The sequence below is a fragment of the Uloborus diversus genome, chromosome 5, assembly GCF_026930045.1.
Source record: "Uloborus diversus isolate 005 chromosome 5, Udiv.v.3.1, whole genome shotgun sequence".
Classification (NCBI taxonomy): domain Eukaryota; kingdom Metazoa; phylum Arthropoda; class Arachnida; order Araneae; family Uloboridae; genus Uloborus; species Uloborus diversus.
In genome coordinates this window covers 101,179,755-101,203,225 of record NC_072735.1, presented here as the reverse complement: position 1 = coordinate 101,203,225, position 23,471 = coordinate 101,179,755, and the positions used below count along the sequence as shown (strand labels likewise).

Sequence of the window (23,471 nt, the reverse complement as noted above, 5' to 3'; positions counted from 1 at the left end):
TTTTTTAGTTCAATGTATTTTTTTTACTTATTCTATCAATTTCAATGGCTAAAAGTAGTACTTTTGAGTGAAGGAAACAGCCCCATTGGAAATCAATATTTTTAATGCAGTAAAATCTCATTACAGCGAATATCATGAACAACGAAATATTCGTTTCCGTGAAATAAATCCAGTCCCGTTTTAATTGCTATTACATTGCTTGGTTTCCATTACAACGAAATTCCCGTTATAACAAACAAATTTTGCGATCCGTTTGTAACAGGGTTTAACTGTATTTCCATAAAACTGGGAATGTTAAAGCAATGTAATTTATGCAATCGAAGAACCAAGTTGATTTCAGTCATTGATTTGAAATACATTTTTAGAGAAAGGGTAAAACTTTTGGGTGAAATGAAATGAAGCACCAGTTGTCTTTCGTTCACAAACGACGCTTAAACTAGGAAGACTATATATATATATATATATATATATATATATATATATATATATATATATATACATATATAATCTCACTCATAGGTAGCACAATGGCAAGTGTACTAAACAACAACAAGAAACACAAAAGAAAATGAACATATTAACAATGTAAACTGAAAACCATGTAAATATGAAAAGTTGAACAATATGAACAATAGAATGGGCAGTAACTGCTACGTTATCAAAAAGCTGGAGCAGTTGGCACAATATATTAATTTGCAGGTTTCTATAGAGGTCGGTAACGTACAAATCAGTGAGTATTTGCATTTTTATCAAATTAGCAAGAATTTACTTGCTTATTTAAACAGCGTGGTAGGTTAAGTATTAGTGACTTTAAACGAGTATTATAAAAGGTGACACAAAGGAATTTCATGGTCTAGGCGTGATAAGAAAACACACCTGGATAGTTGAAATAACTTTCTAAAAATTAAAAAAATGTAAAGAACATTATAAACTGAATATTTCACTTCAAAGTCAAATTTAATACTCAGAAATTTATTTTACTAAATAATATACGTCACATTGCAAGGATACTACGCTCATACCTTATGTAACACACATTTCAGCTTAAATTAGAAACAATGACTTGAAATAGTGTTTTATTTCACAATTGATGCAATGCTTTTTACACTATTACTCGCTTTTCCTCGGATACCGCGTAAAAAGCAAATTCTGTAAATAGGCTTTCACCTACAACTTTATACTGAAGCAGGCAAAACAAACATAGTAGTATTTATCGCTCTTCTAAACATTTTTTCGCTATCAGATTGTTGAAATTCTTTAGCAAACTTTTTAGAGAGCGGTAAATTATGTGAACATTATTTTTTTCTCCAAACTTTAGATCTTCATTTCCATTTCATCAAAAAATTATTGAAAATAACTGAAATGTCGTACCCGTGAAGAGATTAAAGATAAACGTTTAAGTTATATTTTTTCAAATAGTCTCTACATTTAATTAAATTTTGTACACCTTTAAATTATTTCCTTGTACAAATGTAGTGGTAGTGTCCACCTTTTCTTTCGTTTAAAGTTTATATAGTTTACGGTTTGGTGCTTGATTTATTATTAATTAAGATTAAATATTATGTTTCCTTATAACCGAGCTGTTGTAATAAATTTAGTTTCAATACGCAAAACAAGCAATTTTGAAAATCACAAAACTAATAGTTTTGCTAATTTTGACCCGATGAAGGTAAAATTTCTACTTTAATTGGTAGTAAAATCGCGGAAGTGACATCATAAGTGGTGAGCATTTAACGACAACTTAAAGATGTCTCGAAATATTTGAAGCTGAAAATGATGCCGAAAACTCAATGACAAACGTATAGGATTATATGAAATCATGATTTTGTTTTCTTTTGCATTTTTCTCGCAAAAATAGAGTTGTTGACGAAATTGAGGCTAATCAACTGGTAGTCATAAGTGGCAAATCTTCAAATCTGCCGAATATATGTAGAGATCTTAAAAAATAATGTTACTGAACACATAACAGAAGGTACCTGTAAATATACAACTGCACCAAAGGATTTTACTTCCTTTTACAAAAAAGAAGTATTGTATTCGCGAAAAAATTTTCACTCAGAAATCGACCTTAATTTCCATTTTACTCACCCCAAGAATGAATATTGAGTTTTTTTTCGACTCGACCACACGTGGATAAGTGCTTAAATACGTATAGACACGCGAAATATCCATTTTGACGATTCCCGAGTTAATTACAACGAGTTTTTTCGTTACGTCTGTATGTACGTATGTATGTATGTGCGTATGTGCTGATGTGCGCATTTATGTCGCATAACTCAAGAACGGTATATCTAAGAAAGTTGAAATTTGGTACGTAGACTCCTAGTGGTGTCTAGTTGTAAACTTCTCCCTTTGGTTGCATTCGGGTGTTTCTAAAGGGGTCTTTTGCCCCTTTTTGGGGGGAAATCATTGTTAATTTCGATGTAAACTCAAGTGGTGCTATCAGACACTTGGCGATATATCGCCAGTCTTTTGGTAGCCAAGTTTTCTCGCTAACTTGGCGACAAATTTGGCAATTTTTTTTTTTAAATTTGGTTTTAATTGGCCACTGTTGATCATATTTACAGAGTAAACTATTGAATCACATTAAAATTGCCAATAATGGGGAAATGACGTTAAATTGGAGTAAAAGGAAGTCATGTGATGCACACATCAGCTCGTTTAATTTTCTAAAACAGACAATGCCGTGCGGGTACCGCTAGTTATAAACAACAGGATTTACCAATAACAAAATTTGCAGACAAATACTACAGATATTTCTTCACTGTACATTCTACTGATCTTTTTCACAAGCAAAATAAAACAGATGATTTTTGGAAGGAAAATAGTTAAAAAAATTATAGCCATAATAAACAGAATACTACATCTTTAGGTCGTTTTCTGTGCGCACTGAATTCAAAATATCTTCAGATCGAAATGAGAGTCTTTCATTTTATTAGTAGAGGGAAAAACCACTCAACAACACGAACCACTAATTAAAGGAAGTGTTATCGAAAGGAACAAACACTGGGGACTTAATGAATTGTTTGAGGTCGATTAATGAATTGTTATGGTTGTAATGAGAGTGCGTTTGTTTCATGCAAATGATTCTGCTGTGAAAATCCGCTTGAAGGATGTGTTAAGAAAAAACAAACTACAGTCAGAGTTTTAGCTGGTAAATGCTGTATTTAACTCAAATTGACAGACTGCAATACAAAAAATTTTTGAACCCCAGAAAATGAATTAACTATGCATGAATAAATTTCAATGATAAATTTATAAGGTATTTTAGTTTAATAAATATTTTGTCAGTCAAGCAAGATTGTATGAATGATAAAAATTAAGAACTTTAAAGTGAAGGCTTATTTTACTGTGCGTTCTTTTCATAAGTTAAGTACAATATTTTACTATAGTTGCGAAGATCTTACCCTAACATTTTATGTAAGATTTTTTTGTAGATATTGTAACAAAAATCGGGTGTAAATTATAACAAACAAAGAGTTAACGAAAATGTACCAGCAATATCAACACAGTTAAAAGCTTCCACGTGTGGGGAAAAAACAGTAATATTCCAAACAAATAGTTTACGAAATTGTATCGGCAATGTCAACACAGTCGAAGATTTCAACGAGTGAAAAAAAAAACCCTGTAATATGCCAAAAAAATAGTTAACGAAATTGTATCAGCAATGTCAACACAGTTGAAGACTTCAACGAGTGAAAACAAAATGGTAATGTGCCACACAAATATTTAACGAAATTGTATCAGCAATGTCAACATAGTTGAAGACTTCAACGAGTGAGAAAAAAAGAAAAACGGTAATATTCCGAGTCGTTGTCATTATAATTTTAAAACTGTTATCGTCTAATAAAGAATTTTGAAGCCAATCAGATTTTTTCCCTTGGGAGACAAATATTCAGTTTATATATTTATTATTTAAAATAATAAAGCAAAATCCAGAACAAAAACTGGAGAAAAAGTTTCTTTTTGTGAGAAATACATGGTAATTATTTTTTGCGAAACTCTTAGATAAGAGTTTAGTTTTTTTTATCGAGCTTTGTGAATGCTTATAACACATTTCTTTCTCCAGAAATTTATTTTTAGGAAACGCTAATGTACAAAGCTATTTTCAATTAGCACATGAGTTTGCACCCAAACCTGTTTTTATGCGACGGATATGGACCGCATAAAAAACCACACCAAAAAATTGTTCGAAACTAAACAAGTAGCTACAAAAAGTTGTTTTTGCAACACAGTTAAAAATATTTTTCATGCGGTAGATAAGGACCGCATAAAAAAAAGTCTCACGTAAAAAAAGCCCCAAAAACTTACGAAATAACTAGGAATGGCTTCTTTAAACGAAATCAAAATGAACCAAATGATGATAATTTTGCTGAGTAGTCGAACAAAATTTTCCCGAATAGGAAATTTTTGGGAGGTCACAGTGACCTCCCATCGGGTTGCCCCTGCCGTCACTTGAAGATACTACCTCGCACTCGTTTTATAAATAATTTCGTCAATTGAGTCCCAATCTGATTGAAATTTTCATATATCGCACAAAAAAAATCGCACAAAAAAAAAGACCGCAAAAAAAACTAGTATGTTGTGGCCATCACGAAACTTTCTTCCATATTTTTCCTTTTTCTGATCCCTCCTCATGCTTGACGAGGAAGCAATATTCCTGAAAAAAAAAACAAAATTACACATGCAAAAACTTGACAACCATCCCAATGTCTGAATTATTATAAAAACAAAACAAAGAGCGAAAATTGAAAGTTACTTTAAAAGCCTTACTTCAATTAATTACAAATATTTTATTTATTAACAAACATAAGATGGCAACAGTTAAAAATTTTAAATCATTGAGATAATATTTCCGATCATTTCCATACAATTAAAATCACGAGAAATACGCAGACGACAATCTATTACGATTTATCTTTCTTATTGTTGCATTAATAAAACTATTTTTATTCGCGAAAAAAAAAAAAAAAAAAAAAAAAAAATCAACACCTTTTGGAGCGATTGGCGTCAAAATTGAACCAAAGCCTGTTTACATATGGATTCACATATATTCCAAATTTCAACCAGAACGTAGCATTACTTCTTGAGATAGAGCACTCACAATGGAAAAAAAGAACGGGCGATTGCGCTACCCCCTTTTTAGCTGTTGACACCAAAATAAAATCAGCTCTTATACCCACTAAGGACTACTTGCCGATAAATTTTTCTTTCATTCTGTTCATTATTTCTTGAGATACAGCAGTCACAATTGACGACAAAAAACGTTCTATAGCTCAACCCCCGTTTGAGTTATTGACACCAAAATTGAATCAGCACCTGTTCCTGTTAATGGCAACATATGGACCAAATTTTGTTTGATTCCGCCAATTACTTCTTGAGAAATAGCAAGCACGCGTAACTCAAAAAATGTCCCATTGCTCCACCCCCCTTGGAGGAATTCGCGCCAAAAACCAATGGGCACAAGTTCACATAGGGGCACATATGTGTACCAAATTTCGTTCCATTTCATGCGGTAGTTTTTGCTGTAGAGCGGCCACAAAAAACTGGTCACACACAGACGTGACACACACACATACACACATACATACACACACACATACATACACACACACAGACAGACAGACATTTTCCAAAAATAGTCGAAATGGACTCAGCACACCTCAAAACGTTCGAATCCGTCAAAATTCGAAATTCGAAAATTTGCACGAATCCAATACTTTCTTCTATATATTAGATATAGAAGAAAGTAAAAAGGGTTTGAGTGTACATGATTGCGTTCATTGCATTTTTTTTTCGAAAGTTTTATTACTTAATGATTAAAAGTTTATAATAAATGTGGTATTTTTCAATTAGGAAACATAATAGAGAGGATTGCCGAGAATTTTTACAAATATTGCGGAAAAGAATTTTTTTGGCGCTTTAAAATTTAACTACTTTAATGCTTAGTTAATAACTGATAAACTTTTTACCTTAAAACAGTAGCTGCATAGTATTTTTTTTTTTTCAAAATGCTGTAAAACAAACAATTTTGATTTCTTTCAAACACGTCTTTAAGTGTCTTGATATAATTCGTTTTTGCGGTTAAAGAAACAATTCTTTTTTATAGTTGCTTCTTTCAACATGGCGATCCAATATCTGGCAAAAGAGTTTCTTTTCACATCTTCAATTAGAATCGTCGAACAAAATTTTTACTATTCTACAACTAGTAATTTAATGATAGTAAATAGGCGACTTTTTGGTAAAAGTAGCTAATTTAATTTCGTAAATTATTGAGTCTGCTAAGCGGTGGCCATTCAAGTTCAGTTCTTCATAAATTATTTATCGATCAGATTTTTACTACTAACCTAACCAGCATAAGGCAAAAAAATAAAAAAGGAATACATAAATAGAGGAAAATTAAAAATAATTATAAAATAATTTTCTCAAACTTAGGGAGGAAGGGTCAGCGTCAAAAAATTCCTTTTTTTTTTAACGAATTGTCTTTAGAAAAATGTTTTATCAAAAATATCCAGACAAGCCGGTGACAGAGCACCTTTGGAGAAAGTTGATTTGCGGGGTTCACTGTATCTCAGCAGATATTTATCTGAAACCAAATTCCATTTTAATTTTGTCAAAGTACTAATTAATACTCCCCCCCCCCCCTCCTACGTTCTCAGATCTGTTTTTGCTTGCCTTTAAAGCTTTTGAACACAGACTTTAAAAACGTGGTTTTGAGAAAAACGCGTTTAAAATTTTAGAAGCTAAAAAGCATCAATTATAGCTCCAGAGAGTACTACATAGAGATACTTGATGACTTTGAGAATTTTGCTCGAAACGACTTGAAATTTCAGGAATATATCTTTGAAATGTTTAACTATAAGACGAAAAATAAAATAAAATAAAAATTCACTTTTTTGAAACTGCAACCCCCCCCCCCTTAAGGTAAAGAAAGTGGAAAAAATGTTCCACGTTAAAGATAGTTTACATAAATGAAAAGAAAGTCACATGTCAACTGGCTGAAGCGGAGCATACGTCGCCGCCTAAAAAACTGTCTTATTGAATACAAAGCTTTCAAAGTTGATGACTTTCCTTGTGGGCGTATTCTGCGTCCTGTCAACTTCCAGAAAGGTGTGGCTTTCTGAAAACACTTAGCTGGATTGAATGTCGTTTTTTGTAGCGTTTATTTATTCCATCAACAACGATCAAAACGCTAAAGGAGGGAATAAGTGATACCTAAGCGCTGAATGATGCAAAATATTTGACTTTTCAAACCCTAGTAATGATACTGGTTATAGAAAACTCTATCTTTCATGGCATATCATGCATTCTTTATTTTTGATGGCTAGAAATTTCCTTTCTTCGAATCTAGCTTCAGTTTTCAGGAATACGATTGTTGTCAGATTTTTAGAAATTGTTTCTTCTCTAGCTGCAATTCATGAAAACAATTCTACTCATGTACTTTGTTGTAGTTTATGAACGCTTTTACCAGAAAGTAAATGGCGCAAGGAATTAGTTAATGTGAAAGTGCTGTAGAATTAATTTATTTTACATCGGTCTTATGATTATCACTTTCTTAAATGCTGACAGCCAATTTTATTCGATGTAAATTCAATGGGTGAAACAGTTTTCTTTCTCTTCTTTTGTATACCAAAAGAAAAAAAAATATGGTGAATCTAAAACGTTGATCATTTTACACGAGAACCTCTTTATAGCAGAATAGTTTCAAACTTACTTTTGAACTGTTCAAAAAAAAAAAAAAAAAAAAAAGAAACCCTGACTAAAATAAATATCACAGTTTTATGAATTTCATTGTTTACTAATGTTTTTTTCAATTTAGCTGGGTTCAATTTTGTTTCCGCCAAGGGAGGTTCACAATACATGTAGTTTATTTATTTATTTTTTCGAGCGGAATTAGGATTAGTTGGAAGATACACAAACGGGACGTAAATGCAAAAAAACTCTATTGTCAAACTTATGGTGATTTTTGAAAGTAAACTAATGGCAGGCAAATAATAGGAAACATAAAAAAGCTATGCTAAGTGTTCCAAGTGTTTCCAAACAGTTGTTTAGACGCCATCACTGTTTGAAGGTAACACTGAAAAAAGCTGTTCTTTAAAATTTAGTGGCCTTATATTTTCCTCACTAGTTGGTCTACGAGCGTGAAGTAACTGGTTTCAACTAGTTCTGTTTGTCATATGAAAGATTACTAAAAATATTTATTCATAAGTTTTGCTTTCCCTGCTATTTTTGTTGAGCAATTCAGATGTTTGGCTTTACCCCACACGTGATGTACTCTGAGATAAATGAAAACAACTAAGTTTCTTATTCTTCCTATTTTTTGGAAGATTAAATTTTGATGTCAAATACACTCTTGCGTATACATATTTTGCATAAATTAATTTTACATGATTTTTTTTTTTTTTTTTAAATAATGTCAGATTGCATTTGGATCGCATGTGACTGATTGGCCGCCGATTGAATAAAGCTGATGGAAAATTTCTTAAGTTTCTAAAATGATCATGTTTATTAAAATTATCTACCTACAACAATCTCATGGGAAATATATCAGTTTCTAATCACCCCTATACCCCCCTATACTCTGAGATAACTGAAAACTCGCTGGGATAGATGCAAACAAGTTTTAATTCGCTAACAAACCTTCATAAAGTTAAATTTTTCATGCAAAGTTACCCCCAGAAAGTGAATAGGACACAATGTACTGACTGAACTTTATTTCTCTATTCATCCAAATAGAAAGGAAGGATTGAAATTTGAAACACTGAAATTAAGTTTCCATGTAATTGACTTTACTTGTTTTGTAACAGCAAAATTTTTATTTAAAGGAAAATAACAAACATAAATTATGCTAAATCATCGTTCGAAATTATTGCTCGTACGTTGGTACCAGACCATTGAAAACTACTTCACACCACTACATATTAAAATTCAGTAGTCAACGGGACTAGGGGTTAATCGCCATCACCCAAGCCATTTTGTATTAGTTACATTGTAAATCTTTTTACCGGTATATTAAAGGAAGTTTTATGTGTTTACATTTAGGAAAGTTGATCTTGGATGAAAGATCATTTTAAGGCGTTAACTATCCAATTAGTTATTTATATAATTGCCTCTAATCTTTAGACTTTCTTGCACTACCATAGACAAGACAAAAACATCTACAACATTATGCAAATTTAATGAAAGAAAAATAGCATGTGAGAAAAAGTGCTTTTAGTTTATGTGAAAATGTGTTTTGTATAAAACTTTAGAACCAGTCTATGACTAGAATATCTTTATACTCACTTTTTAGAAGAAATAGTAATTTTTTAGTTTTTCTAAAACAGTGTGAAATACTCAGAGCAATTTTTAACATTACTCATGTTGAATTGAGAGAGAAACATTAACGTATCCCAGTGCAAGAAGAAAAAATCTTTAAAATTGATTTACTTTGAATCTTCGTCTAAAAATAGTGCCATAGGGAAGAGTGTTGTACCTTGGGACACTGGTAAATTGTAAGAATCTATTTGTAGCATCCGTGTTTTTGTAATCTCTAACGGTAACCTAAATCACTAAATAGTGAAATAGTAAATGTCAGCATCAAATGAGTAAAATTGACGATTTTGTGAGAGAAAGAAAATTTCATGTGACTCCAAAAGTTAACATTTTCTTCATTTTTATTTCATTTTGTCTTTGTATTTGTAAAACTAATGAACGTAATTATATTTTTTTTTATAAAAGAGAAGTACTTTAAATAAATTATGAGAAAATAATGATAATGCATCTAGATTGACCATCACTTTGGTTTTTTGTAAACCACGAGATGATTGTACTTTGGGACAGCCAAACATATTGCACCTTAGGACACGTTCCAAAGTACAACATGTGCATGGTTGTTAATAATTAAGATATGTTTAAGAACAAGGAACAATGTTCTAATCATATGTAATCTTTTAAACACATTTCATCTTAGATAGTAATTCATAATTCATTATTTATAATAAGCAACATATATATATATATATATATATATATATATATATTTCGTTTTTTAGTGTAATATTAATTTAAGTATATGGCTGTTTCCTGAATCATGAAGACTTTCCCATAGTGCAACAGGTTGTGTTCTAAGGTACAATAGGATGTCGTACCTTGGGACAGCTGGGAACTCTTACTTTATATCGCTGGCAATCTTTTATTTTCAAACTGTCTGAATTTTAAAAATTATATTGCATAGAAATATGTTGAGGTATTTTAATGTGACTTTTAGATTTTAAATTTGATTCAAATAATTCACGTTAAAAATTAAAATATGAAAAGTGTCCCAAGGTAAAACACTCTCCCCTACTTCACTCGGGAGATTGTTGTCTTACTGCCTATACCAAGGGATGACAAAATAATGCCACAACCTTACTAAATTAGTCTTTAAGAAGCAATTAACATAAAATATGCATATGATTTTATATTATTAGAACTTATTTCACGCTAGTTAGGTGAATATTAAAAAGATAGACTACATGTCATCGTTCATGGAGTCATTAATTCCAACAACATCAAAATTTCCGTTTCAATAATAAGGTAAGTATAGCAATCTAGTAGAGCAAACATAGCATAAAAATGCGATAAAAATGCAGCTCTCGGAACATTGATATCAGATAAGCAGCGATATTAAGATACACGCCCAACAATAAACTAGACAATAATTTGGGCTTTTCAAGAGATGGACGCTCTATCATAAAGAATAAACATTCTATATAACCGACTCCAGTACGATATTTTTAGATCGCAGTTGGCAACAGTGTTTTCCGGGGCGTGCATCATTCATCTTGATGTCTCGGAGATAAACAAGTTATTAATTTTATTTGAGAAAGGCGTGGATTCATAAAAGGGTATTAAGTGATGAATTAGAAGTAAAACAATTAGCAGTACATTGTGAAAGACTTTTGCTAAATTAAATGTCATGTAGTTAGTCCTTGGTTTTCGTAGATTTAGCTGCTTCGTAAGCATCTGGTTTTATATTTTCAAGTACTGTTTAAAAAGTTTAGGGTAGGTTCTGCCGGTTTTTAAGGAGTAATAAAGGTTTTTTTTTTTTTTTTGCTTTTGTACATTTAAATGTAACTTATGGATATAAAAGACTCTAGAGAGTTTGTAGAAAAATTGATTTGTGTTTTTTCTTTTTCTGCTTTTTAGTTCAATTTTTCCATTGTCAAAAATAAATAAATTAATTAATAAAATAAAATTAAATAAATGAATGAAATAAAGTTAAATAAAATAACATAAAAAACATCAAAGTTATTTCTGACAGATTAATGTTTTGGCAATCAAGAGTTGCAGTCAGGTTCTCGAACGTTGTCTTAAAATTATTTTGCAAGTTTTTTCAAAGTTCTATGTTTTATAGTTAATTACTCTGTGCTTCTAAAAGCTATGATTTTGCATACATTTCAATCAATCTCTTCAGATTATTTGCCCATACTAAATATCATAAAAAGAAGAAGAAGATAAAACACTAGTGAATCGCAATGTTTTAAAAGCATTGAATGAAACAATAATCGAAAAAAATTTATCTATGAAGTAAGAAATGCTCTCAGTTGTAATAATAAATAAAACATACTGTTAAAAATTTGAAATATTAAAAAAATAATTTATTTTTATGTAGATAAACTAAAAATGGATCACACGTTCTTAATGAGTTCTATCTTTGGTGAGATCTATCTGTTCTGTTATCCCGGAAAAAGGCATAATTTAAGAATGTGAACTAAAACAATTATTCGTGGGTTATTTACTAATACTTAGATAGAATGTCTGCTATGAAATTAAAACCATTGAGCATTAACTGTCTGTGAAACGAAATAATAGCTAATGAGCGTGAAGAAATATAATTTTCTCTAGTAGCATGTCTCAAGTGCTGTCCTACAAAGCTTTATTTCCAGTTCTTATTACTTTAGCAGCATCGTGCAAACTCCCTTAAAAGTGTAATAATTTGCTCTTTCAACTGTAATGAATACTTTAAATGTGCTAATATGTTTTCTCCCGAAAGTTTTCCGAAATAATGTTAACCACCTGTTAATTAATATATCTCTTAATTTTACTTCTACAATGATGAAACGGAGCTAAATGAGTTCATTGAAAAATTCTGAACTTTTTTGTACCCGACTTGAACTTTATCTCTTCGTCGGTGTTCAAGAGGTAGTATGCAAACATACGTTCGCTATTTTAAAGGATGATTTTAAAAAAAGAAGTGATCATCAGTTACGGTATAGTAAAAACAGTAAGCAATTCTTAGTTGCTCGAGAAGAGAGGGAGAAAGGAAGACAATAAATAATTTGCGTCCACCCGAAATTTGTCTTATCAGTATATTTAGCAGTGGAAGTGTGATTACTAATCCGTCATATTTTATTTTGTGACTTTAGTGACACTGCCATTTCTATAGAAGAAGAAGAAACACCGGAAGAAGTAAAAGAAAATATGCGACTAAATAAACAAATCATAGAAACAATTAAACTGCAGCCATGGCGAATGAAGAAAAAGTATAAAATTCTCAGGTAATTTGAAGATATAACTATTACTACTATAATTATTGTTGTTATTGCTATAGGTATTTTATTATGTTTATCTTTACAGGTTAGCTTCTCTCTTGGTTTTTTTTTCTTCTTTTGTATACAAAATTTTGAGATAAAATAAATGAGTAAAGCAAATATTATTCAACTTTTTAAAATAAAAGTAACGGTTTTCATGAATGATCTTTAAACTAATAATTCAATGCGTTGAAAATAATCCTTGAACTCAAGCTTTTAGTAAGTATACACTTATAGCAAGTGTGCTTCTCTGCAATTAACAGCAATCTTGAATACAATTTTCAATAAGATTTTAATGTTTGGGCAATACATGTTTATTTTCACTTTTCATGTTAAGGCGTTAAAAAGAGCAAAAAGGTGTCAACTATTACATGGACGTGCTTTAATCATTTGGTGAGATACATATATTTGCCTTAAAAAAAAAAAAAAAAAAACAATAGGTAGTTTCAGTAGCCTCAATGGGAGGTTACTGTGACTTCCCGGAAATTTTTTTGAGTTTTTAAAATTTTTTTAAATAATGCTTATTGTTGTTTTTATTAAATGTAAGTAAATTCGGATTATTGTGCATGACGGTATTTTATCATCTGGAAAAATTTGTAGTTTTATTCGGTTAATTGAAAATTCCTCGCTTACAAAAACCAGGACTGTGGAGTCGGAGTCGGAGTTGAAGAGTCGGAGTCGGGCTGATTTTGGGGTAAAGGAATCGGAGGTGGAGTCGTTGGAAAACATGCCAACTCCGACTCCGGATTTCTTTATTTCTTTCATTTTCACTGACTGTCCTTGCATTTTTTTAAAACTGACTACCAATTGTTTCGATTACATGTATAAAAAGTTACTAATGAGAAAATAACTGCCATTATAGCAATCAGCTGGCTTGAAAGTTTACCGAACTTTCTGTAGCCGTCCCCTAGTTTGCTAGCTTTTTAACTTAACTAATAGCAACTGTCAGCAAATGATTTTGTTGTCTAATATTTTCAAGTAATCACTTTTAAATAAAAATAGAAATATAGTACCGTAAACTGGGGCTACTTGAACCCATGAGAAAAAAGTGTTTAAAATCCACCCTGGTCCAATAACATAGATTTAAAAGACCTTTTCCATGACAGGTAGCAGTACTAGGCAGAGGCTGGAGCATAAAACAAAGTTTCTGCTACTCCCGCCTTTTTCTGATTGAGGTTACGATTGCAAGTAGTCTAAACAAATGTTTTTAGCGCCTGCAAACTTTCACATGTAAGTTCATAATCATCAAGGTAAAGATAGTTTTGTGTTTGCATTCTATTTCTTAATAAAATAACAGTGTTTTAAGTTTATAGCTACATAATAAACAATGTAACTAATATAAGTTAGTAAAAGTGCATTGGTTGCCTTAAAATGGGGATACTTGAATCCAGCGTTTAAACAGCCCCAAACTACTTTTCATCACTAAATTATGTTGAGTAAGGTTTGTAATCTTTTGGCATAAAGAGGTTAACTGCTATTTATACCCGATAACATGCAGATCTGGGGATAAAAATGGTCCAAAAGTAAAAGAGAACGCTTTAAAGTAGGAAATATGCGGATTATTAAGAGGAAAAATTACAATTGTGGCCAGATATAATTAATTCCGGAGAAATGTTTTAGAGAATGACATCAGCTCATTTTGACTTAAATATATCAACTCAAAAAGGAAATTAAAAAATCGTTCACAAAACAAGCCTGGGCATACTGTAGTATTTGTAACAAGGAAGAGCAGGCACTAAATAATATCAGAGAAAATAAATCCAACCAAGCAATTAAAGAGAGGAGTTTTCATTCTTTCTAATGTTTAAATAATGAGCATTTCAATTGGCTTTAGCTGTAGTTAGATGATATTCCTATTTGAGAAATTATGTTTGCCTAAAAATATGTTTTTATGAATACACGTTGATTTTACATTAATTTATGTAAATAATTTGTATTTTATATAAATAGTTTGCTCACTAGAATGTATGTTATGAGTTTTCCTTCAAAATCATTGGTCCTTCTTGATATCACCACCTGTTTTACAGCTTTTCGCTGAGTGGAACCAATTAGCCCCAGCGCGGGGCTACTTGAACCCATTTTTTTTAAAAGTAGAAAAAAATATATAAAGAGTTAAAATTGTTGTTAAAAACGGCTTAAGGTGGTAGCAGAACGTCTGAAAAGTGGTAAAATCAAGGTTATCAGTCCTTGATACCACCACCTGTTTTACAGCTTTTCGCTGAGTGGCACCAAGTAGCCCTAGCGCGGGGCTACTTGAACCCATTTTTTTAAAAATAGAAAAAAAATATAAAAGAGTTAAAATTGTTGTTTAAAAAAGGCTTAAGGTGGTAGCAGAACGTCTGAAAAGTGGTAAAATCAAGGTTATCACTGCACGTTACGGGTTTAACTAAAAATCAGTGTAAAACTCGCGAAAAATATGAAATTTCGGGTCCGAATAGCCCCAGTTTACGGTATTTTGTTCGATCTCAGCTATAAAGTATTAAAAGAAATGTAACAATATAGTAAGTCAAGGCCCATAGCTCAGGGGAAAACTTCTGAGAGTGTTCGACACATTCAAATAAGTTCTGGCGCGGAAGTACGAATCCAAAAGATCCGGTGAAATATATGTAATGCTTTTTTTTTAATTAAATATTTCTATAAGCTTGGTTCCCACTAAAAAGCATGGAACAAAATTAAATAAGTGTAAATGATTTATTGGTTACAACACTTATTAATTGCAGTTAGTCTTAAAATCTTCATATTAAGGTTAATTTTAAAGCAGCCAATAAAATTTAAATTAAAAATTTAGCGAAGAAGAAATATAGGTATAGTAAAAGCTATTCGTACGAAGTTGTATACCACCGCATTTTGTGTAAAATTTGCTCCTGACGTATATGTACCCATAATCTCCTCGCAATGTAACTTTCGTTGAAATTTTATTGATGAAATATAATTTAAAATATATTCGGGGAAATTTTCAGAATTAAAGTATTTATATTTTTTTATAAACCCTGAAATTAAATTGGGGTGTCACCTACCAGATGAGTGTCACCCGGGGCAAACTACCCCCTCTCAAGAACTTAGACTTAGAAAAAAAGCTTTTTTCTTAGCAACTTTCAAAAATTGAAAGCACACGATTTGATCAATGTTTATTTGTTAAACGTTAAAGGGGCAAATTACAATTAATCCTTTTAAATTTTTGAAAAAAAAAATGGTATTTTTAAGTAATCTTACTTTTAAACTCGTAACTATTGGAAAATTTGATTTTTAAATTGAATTTCTAACGTTGTATGCATCTTAGGTTTACAATAAAATACAAATTGCGAAGTTTTCATAAAAGGAATTAATATTTCAATCTCTGTTTAGAGGTTTTTCCCCTTTCCCCTGAAGGAGGGGGGGATTGAAAAAATACAATAAAATAAAAATAAAAAAATCCGGAGTCGGAGTCGGAGTCAGGCGTTTCAAAACCCAGGAGTCGAATTCGGAGACCACCATTTTCCTTCCGACTCTACAGCCCTGCCAAAAACTCAAGCTCAGTGAGTCCCTGGATAGTCTATAAAAGAAAGTATAAGGAGAGAAAAAGAAAACATTAGATTTATCTATTAGCTGTATCTGAAAAAGTCGAAACAATAATCATTGCTCTGATTGCACAATTATTGATAATTTGTAACAACCAATGATGACGTCAAGAAGCAATCTTTCCATATTACCAGAAATGTTACCATCTCTCCATATTAACAGAAATGTTACAATCTCACCATATTAACAGAGATGTTACCAGTTACTATTTAGCAAATCAACGTTTTGGCTACGGCCATTATTATTTGTGCGACAAGTTTCTATTTTATGCTTACGCTATCAATTAAACATGCTTTAAAATGTATTTTAGCGTACACTCATGTTCCCATGCCATTCCTTTTTTTTTTACTCAGAAAAGCCAAAGCCTATGTTCGAAAGCATGAAGGAGAATTGGCTCAAAGTAAACGATCAAAAGATGTTTTCGCAAAGTATACACTTCTATGGAGTAGAGTAAGCATTAAATCATCTATTAGCTTTCAAATTATTATTATTATTATTATTATTATTATTATTATTATTATTATTATTATTATTATTATTATTATTATTATTATTATTATTATTATTATTATTATTATTATTATTATTATTATCTCACAGTTATTTATGTGTCATGATTTTAAAATATTTTTTGAGAACACCGGGAAACTGACTTGGTTGATTTAGATCTGTCCCTTGTTTTTACCTGCCTTTTGGTCCTTGCAGCCAAAAGTAATCTCAGTTTTTGTTCACTATGCCATGCTCTTACGCTACATAGGGCTTAAATTAACCCAATAGCAAAGTGCAAGACATTTAAGAAAGATATAATAATTTTTTAAAAGATGTTCTTTTATGTAGGCAATAATTACTGCATAAAAAATTATCAGTAATACTGCATAAAAAATTATATTTTTGCATTTCTGATAAACATGGAATTATTTTTCATTTTTTACGGATTTTTTTTCTTTGCCATGACAATAAAGTAAATTAGAATTTATTACAAATATTAATAATCATATTTTGGGAGAGAAACTTAATTTCAGTATAAAAATATTTGTATCAACCAATAGGAGAGCAATAGGACTTTCTGCGATGCGCACAAACCAGCGGAAACTGTTCACATGCATATAAAGAGAGAGAGAAAAACCTGTCATGGTGTAAAATAACTAACTACAGTTCTAAAATCAGCATGCCTATTTTACTCTAAAGCAGAACATAAAATCTAATTCACCAGAAACTTTGTTAAAAATTGTTCCCCTCTCTAATCTTTAAAATATGTGATAATTGCTTTTTATTTTTCATGAACCTATTTTTAAAACTTTGATCGTTATTTTCTCTTTATTTTCAGCAGTTACACTCTCTTTTAGGTTCATCTTTTGCTTTTAATAATTGGTTTTCTCTTTAGGGCTTAAATCGTTTCAAGAGAGAAGTTGCAAATTTTATGGTAATGTTGACTCCATGGGAAATGCGCATAAAACGAATAGAAAGTAAGTTAAATTATTATTTAAGTGTTTATAATTCTATACGAATGTTTCTCAAGGAACTTGTTTTGATTCCCTGGTAGTGGAAACTAAAATAGTTGTCATTTTTAAAACTAAACTTTCATACCTAATAAGACTAAATCAATTTCTCTTTTGAATTTACAATTGAAATTAATCATCTTTAGTTGCAATCAGAGTAGACCCTGTTGATTTCCTGAACATAAATTTAAAAGAAAAAAAATTTCATAACATTTGATATTTTTAACCTTAAATTTATTTGTAGTGGTACAGATTGATTCGAAAATGGGCGTAACCCCCCTCGATTTTCACCATTATGTTAGTCATCGTTTTATGCTTGTTATACAGAGTTATCTTGAAGTCTTAAAGGGGTCCGGGACACTAAAACCGTCGAATTTTGTCATTTTTTTTTTTTTTTTTTTGACTTATCTCGGGCATGTTTAGCAATGCTAAACAACCCCCATGAATCCAAATATCTGCAAAAAATCCAAGAACAGCAACGGGTCACTAAGGACTTCATCCTTCGTAAAACCCAAACAAGATAGAATGTGCTCAGGTGAAACCTCTCCAGCAGAGCACCAACGACACTCCGGAAAAGTCTTGATATTCCCAGAGAATCTAAGAGCTTTTGTGTGGCCACTCAGGAATCTCGAATATGTTGTCTGGAGGAGTCTACCCTTGAGTCTAAAGGACTCACCAGGACATTTTGCAAAATACCAGGCGTGTCTGGGAGGTGTTTTAAATTGGCGATTGAGCTCCATTTTTGAAATTGTGGAGATCTCACTGAAAGTAAGATCTCCACAAGGGCTCACACCCTCCGCAGCAGCAGATCTAGCCAAAAAGTCAGCCCTTTCGTTACCCTCAACTCCAACGTGGGAAGGGATCCATTGAAAGTGAATTGTATGTCCTGATGAAAGAGTATGTAGTAGACTCAGAATGTCCAGGCTGGTCTTGTCGCCCACATTACTCCAATTAGCGAGGTGCTGAATTGAGGCACGACTGTCAGTCAAAATCCAGATTTCCCGGAAACACTCCTCCCGCTGAACTGCACACTGCAGACCCTTCCTGATAGCAATCAGTTCTGATCTAAATACTGAACAGAAATTCGGGTTTCTGATTTTAAATTCCAAGGCCCCAGAGGGAGTAGGAATGAATACTCCACTGCCCGAAACGCCATCTTCTCCCCTGCTTCCATCTGTATAGATTTTCAAGGAGAGATGTGGTATATTTTGTATAGTTTCCAGGGCCATTTGTTTAACTAGGTCCGGTGGATCTGAACTCTTGATCACACTAGTCAAGAGCTCGTCATGGAAATAAATTCCCTCAAGCTCCAAACCAGCTCCTGCGTAACCCAGGAAATGTGTTTCCACATCGGAGGGAGGTAAGTTCAATGACCTTGCATAGGAGAAGGGGCTATGTTTCTTCAAACGAGTATTATCATTCCATGCAAGAAGGTAGGCTGAAGTCCGGTGTTGTTCTCTATAACTATATAATTTGCTAAAATACCTTGTAAGGCCACACTGTCTTCTTTTTGCAAGGGCAGGCAAGTTGCTCTCAAAGAGCACTATATCATTTCGACAACTATGTCTAAGTCCGGCAATAATTCTAGCTGCGCTAAGCTGTACTCTTTCAAGTTTATTGAGATTGGTCTCTGAAGCACAGGAGTAAACTGGGAAGCCGAACTCCAGTACTGGTCTAATGATAGAAATATAGGTAGTACGGAGGGTACTGGCCTCCGCACCCCAGTTTCGTCCAGAAATAAATTTGAGAATATTGAGCCTCTTCCTTGCCTTAATTGCTTGGCCTTCAATATGTTTATTACTTGTAATCTCTTGATCTAATGTGTATCCAAGATACTTAGCATTTTTAACGTAACTCAACTGGGTTCCGTTTATGGAGATCTTAGGTTGGTACCCATATAGATGTCTATTAGTAGTGAAAAAAGTTGTCAAAGATTTTGTAGCATTAAAGATTAATTTGTGCCTTTCAGCAAAGGCATGGGCTTTTTCCATGGCACGGTTGATTCTGAGCTCACTCTCTCCGACATCCGAGCCGGAGCTCCAGACAATGATATCATCAGCAAAAATTCCGGTTTCACAGTGTTTAGCTAATTCTTTTTCAATGCCAGTAATGTACAGAGAAAACAGGACGGGACTCAACACTGATCCCTGAGGTACACCCTGCCAGAGGCCCAAAGGTTCGGACAGGTGATTGTTGTATTTAACTCTAATGGATCTGTTCCAGAGGAAATCAGAGATCCAGGGAAGGGCTTTTCCTCTAATATTAAAAAGATTGTGGAGTTTGGTGATCAAGAGCTGGCGCCAAACCCTGTCAAATGCACTAGACATATCCAACAGTGCGGCAACAGTGTGGTTAGTAGGTTTCTTGTTCTGCGCGTCCCGTATTCTCTGGGTGACATACAAAATCTGATCTATTACTCCATGGCCTTTTCTGTACCCATACTGCTCTCTCGGAATCAGGTTATTGTTGTATAAGTGAATGTTTAGTCTGGCAAGAATGAGCCTCTCCATAAGCTTACAGACAAAGGAAGTTAGCGCGATAGGTCTGTAGCTCCCAGAGATACCAGTGTCTTTTCCTGATTTTAGAATGGGGATAACAATAGCTCTCTTCCATTCTCGTGGAAGACGACCAATTTTCCATGAAAAATTAAAGATATCTAGGAGTTTCTGCATGCCATGAGGTCCCAGATTGCCGATCATGAATCCATGAATGCCATCAGGGCCTGGAGATTTACGAAGATCCATTGCCCCCAGGGCTAAATTAAGTTCTTTCAAGGAAAACTCGTTGATAAAAATAGGGTCACCAGTGCTAGAGGTCCGGCAATTATGGATCATTCTTTTTGAACTGGCCTTGATACCAATATCATTTTGATTAAACTCCAAATTGCCCACTCTTTTATAGAACTCTCCCAAAATGTTAGCAGCAGTTTTATCATCAGGAGCAGTCTTGCCCTCTGAAGTCAGCACAGTGTTGCACGGCATATTTTGTGGCTGATTATAGCTGAGTGATTGAGCAAGTTTCCAAAGTTTTGTGTTTGGGGTTTTGGCATCGATGCCACTGCACATGTTAGTCCAAGCTTCCCTCTTGAGTTTAATATATAGCTGCTTAATGCTAGCATTGAGCCTACTGAGCTCAATCTTTACCTCCATTTCCCCTGTCAGGGTGAGTTTCTTATGTAAAGCATTCCTCTTAAGAATAAGTGTTCTTAGCTCAGGATCCTTATGTTGGAAGTAGGATTTTAGATGTTTAAAGTTGCCCCTAGGGATGGATTGCTTTGAAGCATGAATAATGACATGCTTAAAATTGTGCCACTCCTGTTCCAGATTGTCCATGGTAGTTCTTCTATTGAAGGAAACTTCTGAGATCTGCTGAAAGCAATCCCAATTTGCCCTTTTAAAATTCCAAAATTTCTTATGAGTAGTCACTGTCTTTCTATTAATATGTACTTTAATTAGAATAGGAAGGTGATCACTGCCAATGCTTTCAAGTATGTCCCAATCACAATGTGGATGGAGTTCGGGACTAACTAGTGAAATGTCCAAGGCCTCGGTCGTGCCGTAGCTGAAGGATGTATGAGTTGGCGACCCAGAGTCAGAAAAATAAGTGCTCCATTATCTGCAGCGTCTAACAGTTCATTTCCCCGATCATTGCTGGTAGAACATCCCCAGCTCTGATGTTTAGCATTCAAATCTCCAAGAAATATGGTGTTTTTATCAGTGCAGTTAAAAATTTCTGCCGGAAGATGTCCTTGGTTAGGGGGATGATAAAGATTAAATATGTTAATCACTCTTCTTTTCCATGAAACAGAGATTCCCTGCATCTCCAAATCTGAGTCACCAATGGGTAAAGTGATTCCTTCATAGTTAACGTCTCTAACGAGAAATGCCAGTCCTCCTCCCCTGCCATAGGGTCTGTCCGCTCGGTAAATATTAAAATTTTAAGTTTTAAATTAGTGTGCTTGCCTAATTTCGTTTCCTGTAATGCAATAATCTGTACACCATTCCTATCTGCAATGTCAATCAATTGATCCAACTTTGTCTTCGTTGCCGGGGTAGAAAGTCCATTTATGTTACACTGTAGTATCTTCAAGATTCCTTTTGGAGACTGTAATTTACTTTTCGACCTAGGCCCTCTGCCTAAACCTCTGTCGCGCCCCTTGATAACCTGCGCGACGGGCGATGCAGTATTAACATCAGATAAAGACGGATTCATAGTAAAGAGAAAAGGAGCAGCTTCTAAGGACTAAAAAGTCTTGGGCCCCGAAGGAAGAAGTCTGACTCAGCCCAGAAAAGCGGTATCCTTTTTAGTCTGGCTCCTACCCTACGAGGACCTGTCCGGCTTGGGAGACCCTACCGGTAGAAAAACTACCGCCGGCATAGCTCCCAGGGTGGTCAGAGCACGCAAGCTCCCCCAGCGCTTCAAGCTTAGGATACCATCGGGGAGTAAAAACCATTTTCAAAAACCATTTTTAAAAAAAATCCGTTTTTTCTGCTTAAAAGGACGTTTGAATCTTGTTTCTATCTTAATTAGCACGAAAGATATTATTATTTTTGTCGCAAGCATTTAACTAACATTGTATTTGACTTTAAAACTTTAAACGTGTTTTTCTTCATGATGCAATTTTTCCCATTTTTTTGGATTCAAACTCTTATAAGTCAAGAACTGATAAAGATAAAGCAATGAAATTTGGAACATATCTTTTTCTAACAGTTTACTTTAATTTTTATGCGGCAAATTTGAAAAAAAAGTACTTAAAAAAATTAAAGAAAAGTATCTTTGAATTTTCGAAATTTTTCTTCAAATATTTTCTATTTTTTATTGAATTAATATTTTTTAAATCGCCGAATGAAAATTAAAGCTTAGATATTTGTGCATAATTTTTTGAAAAAAAAGTTTGAATTTGACCAAGAATAATTTGAGTTTTAGCGATTTAAAGCAACCCCATTTTTTAAAAAAAAAATTAAATTTTCATAAATTTTTAAAAAATATTTTTGTTATAATTTTGCTTATTAAATAGATGGTGAATCAGTGCAAAAAATTTCAAAACTCTAAGCTGTTTTATTAAATTTTTTTCAAAATGCGTCCCGGACTCCCAAAGAGTCATAAAGATCGGTACGAACTCCATCCATATCGTAAGGCATCTGTGCCATGTTCACGGAGATATTTTTGTGGAAATGCCTCTGGAGTCATGAAGAGTGAAAGCATGTTTCATAGCTGCTGGTAATTAAATGAACATGGCAAATAGGAAATGAGTGGAACATAGCAAGCAATGCTGCCAATATGTACAATATTTAAAAAATACCTCTACCGTCAAACCCAAAAGGTAAGGGCTACGCAAACTTCCAGACCAGTCTGCGATACGTCCACTTCTGTACTAGACATTTTTTTCTAGTTTCAGCTTTTGTAGTTCAAAAGTTATTTTTCTAAACATCTTATAATGAATTAATAATTCATTAAATTATAAAAAACGGGCCTTTGAATCGTTAACTTTTGCTTATCAGATCTCGTTGCCAGTGCCCCGGTCTATGTATTAATTTTGAAACAGTCAACTCGTTTAATGTGCGAGAGGAAAGCGTCAGGCATTGATAAGAACACTATAAAGGATTATCGTTAAGATTAATAAAACAAACCCAAATGCATGACAGGCTGCTAAGATAAAAAGTAAATTAATTAAAAAGGTGGCATCAAACAGAGAAAAATTAAAATATTTAAAAGAAAAACGAACAAAAAAAGGGAGAGAACAATGTCTACTGCAGAAAAAAATCCCTTTCCAAATTCTTGGAATTTAAAAATACCGAGATCACATCTAAAAGTATGTGCATCTTCATTTTGTGTAAGCGAGTAAGGTGACTGTAATATT

General features: G+C 33.0%; 1 protein-coding gene across 1 annotated transcript in view; it reads left to right on the top strand.

The window, feature by feature from the left end:
• The window catches only part of LOC129223044 (transmembrane channel-like protein), an 86,805-nt gene that overhangs the window by 2,053 nt on the left and 61,281 nt on the right, over positions 1-23,471 (top strand). Inside the window, 3 exon segments of the mRNA XM_054857608.1 lie at positions 12,390-12,521; positions 16,466-16,562; positions 17,497-17,578. Coding sequence (XP_054713583.1) covers positions 12,390-12,521; positions 16,466-16,562; positions 17,497-17,578 — 311 coding nt within the window.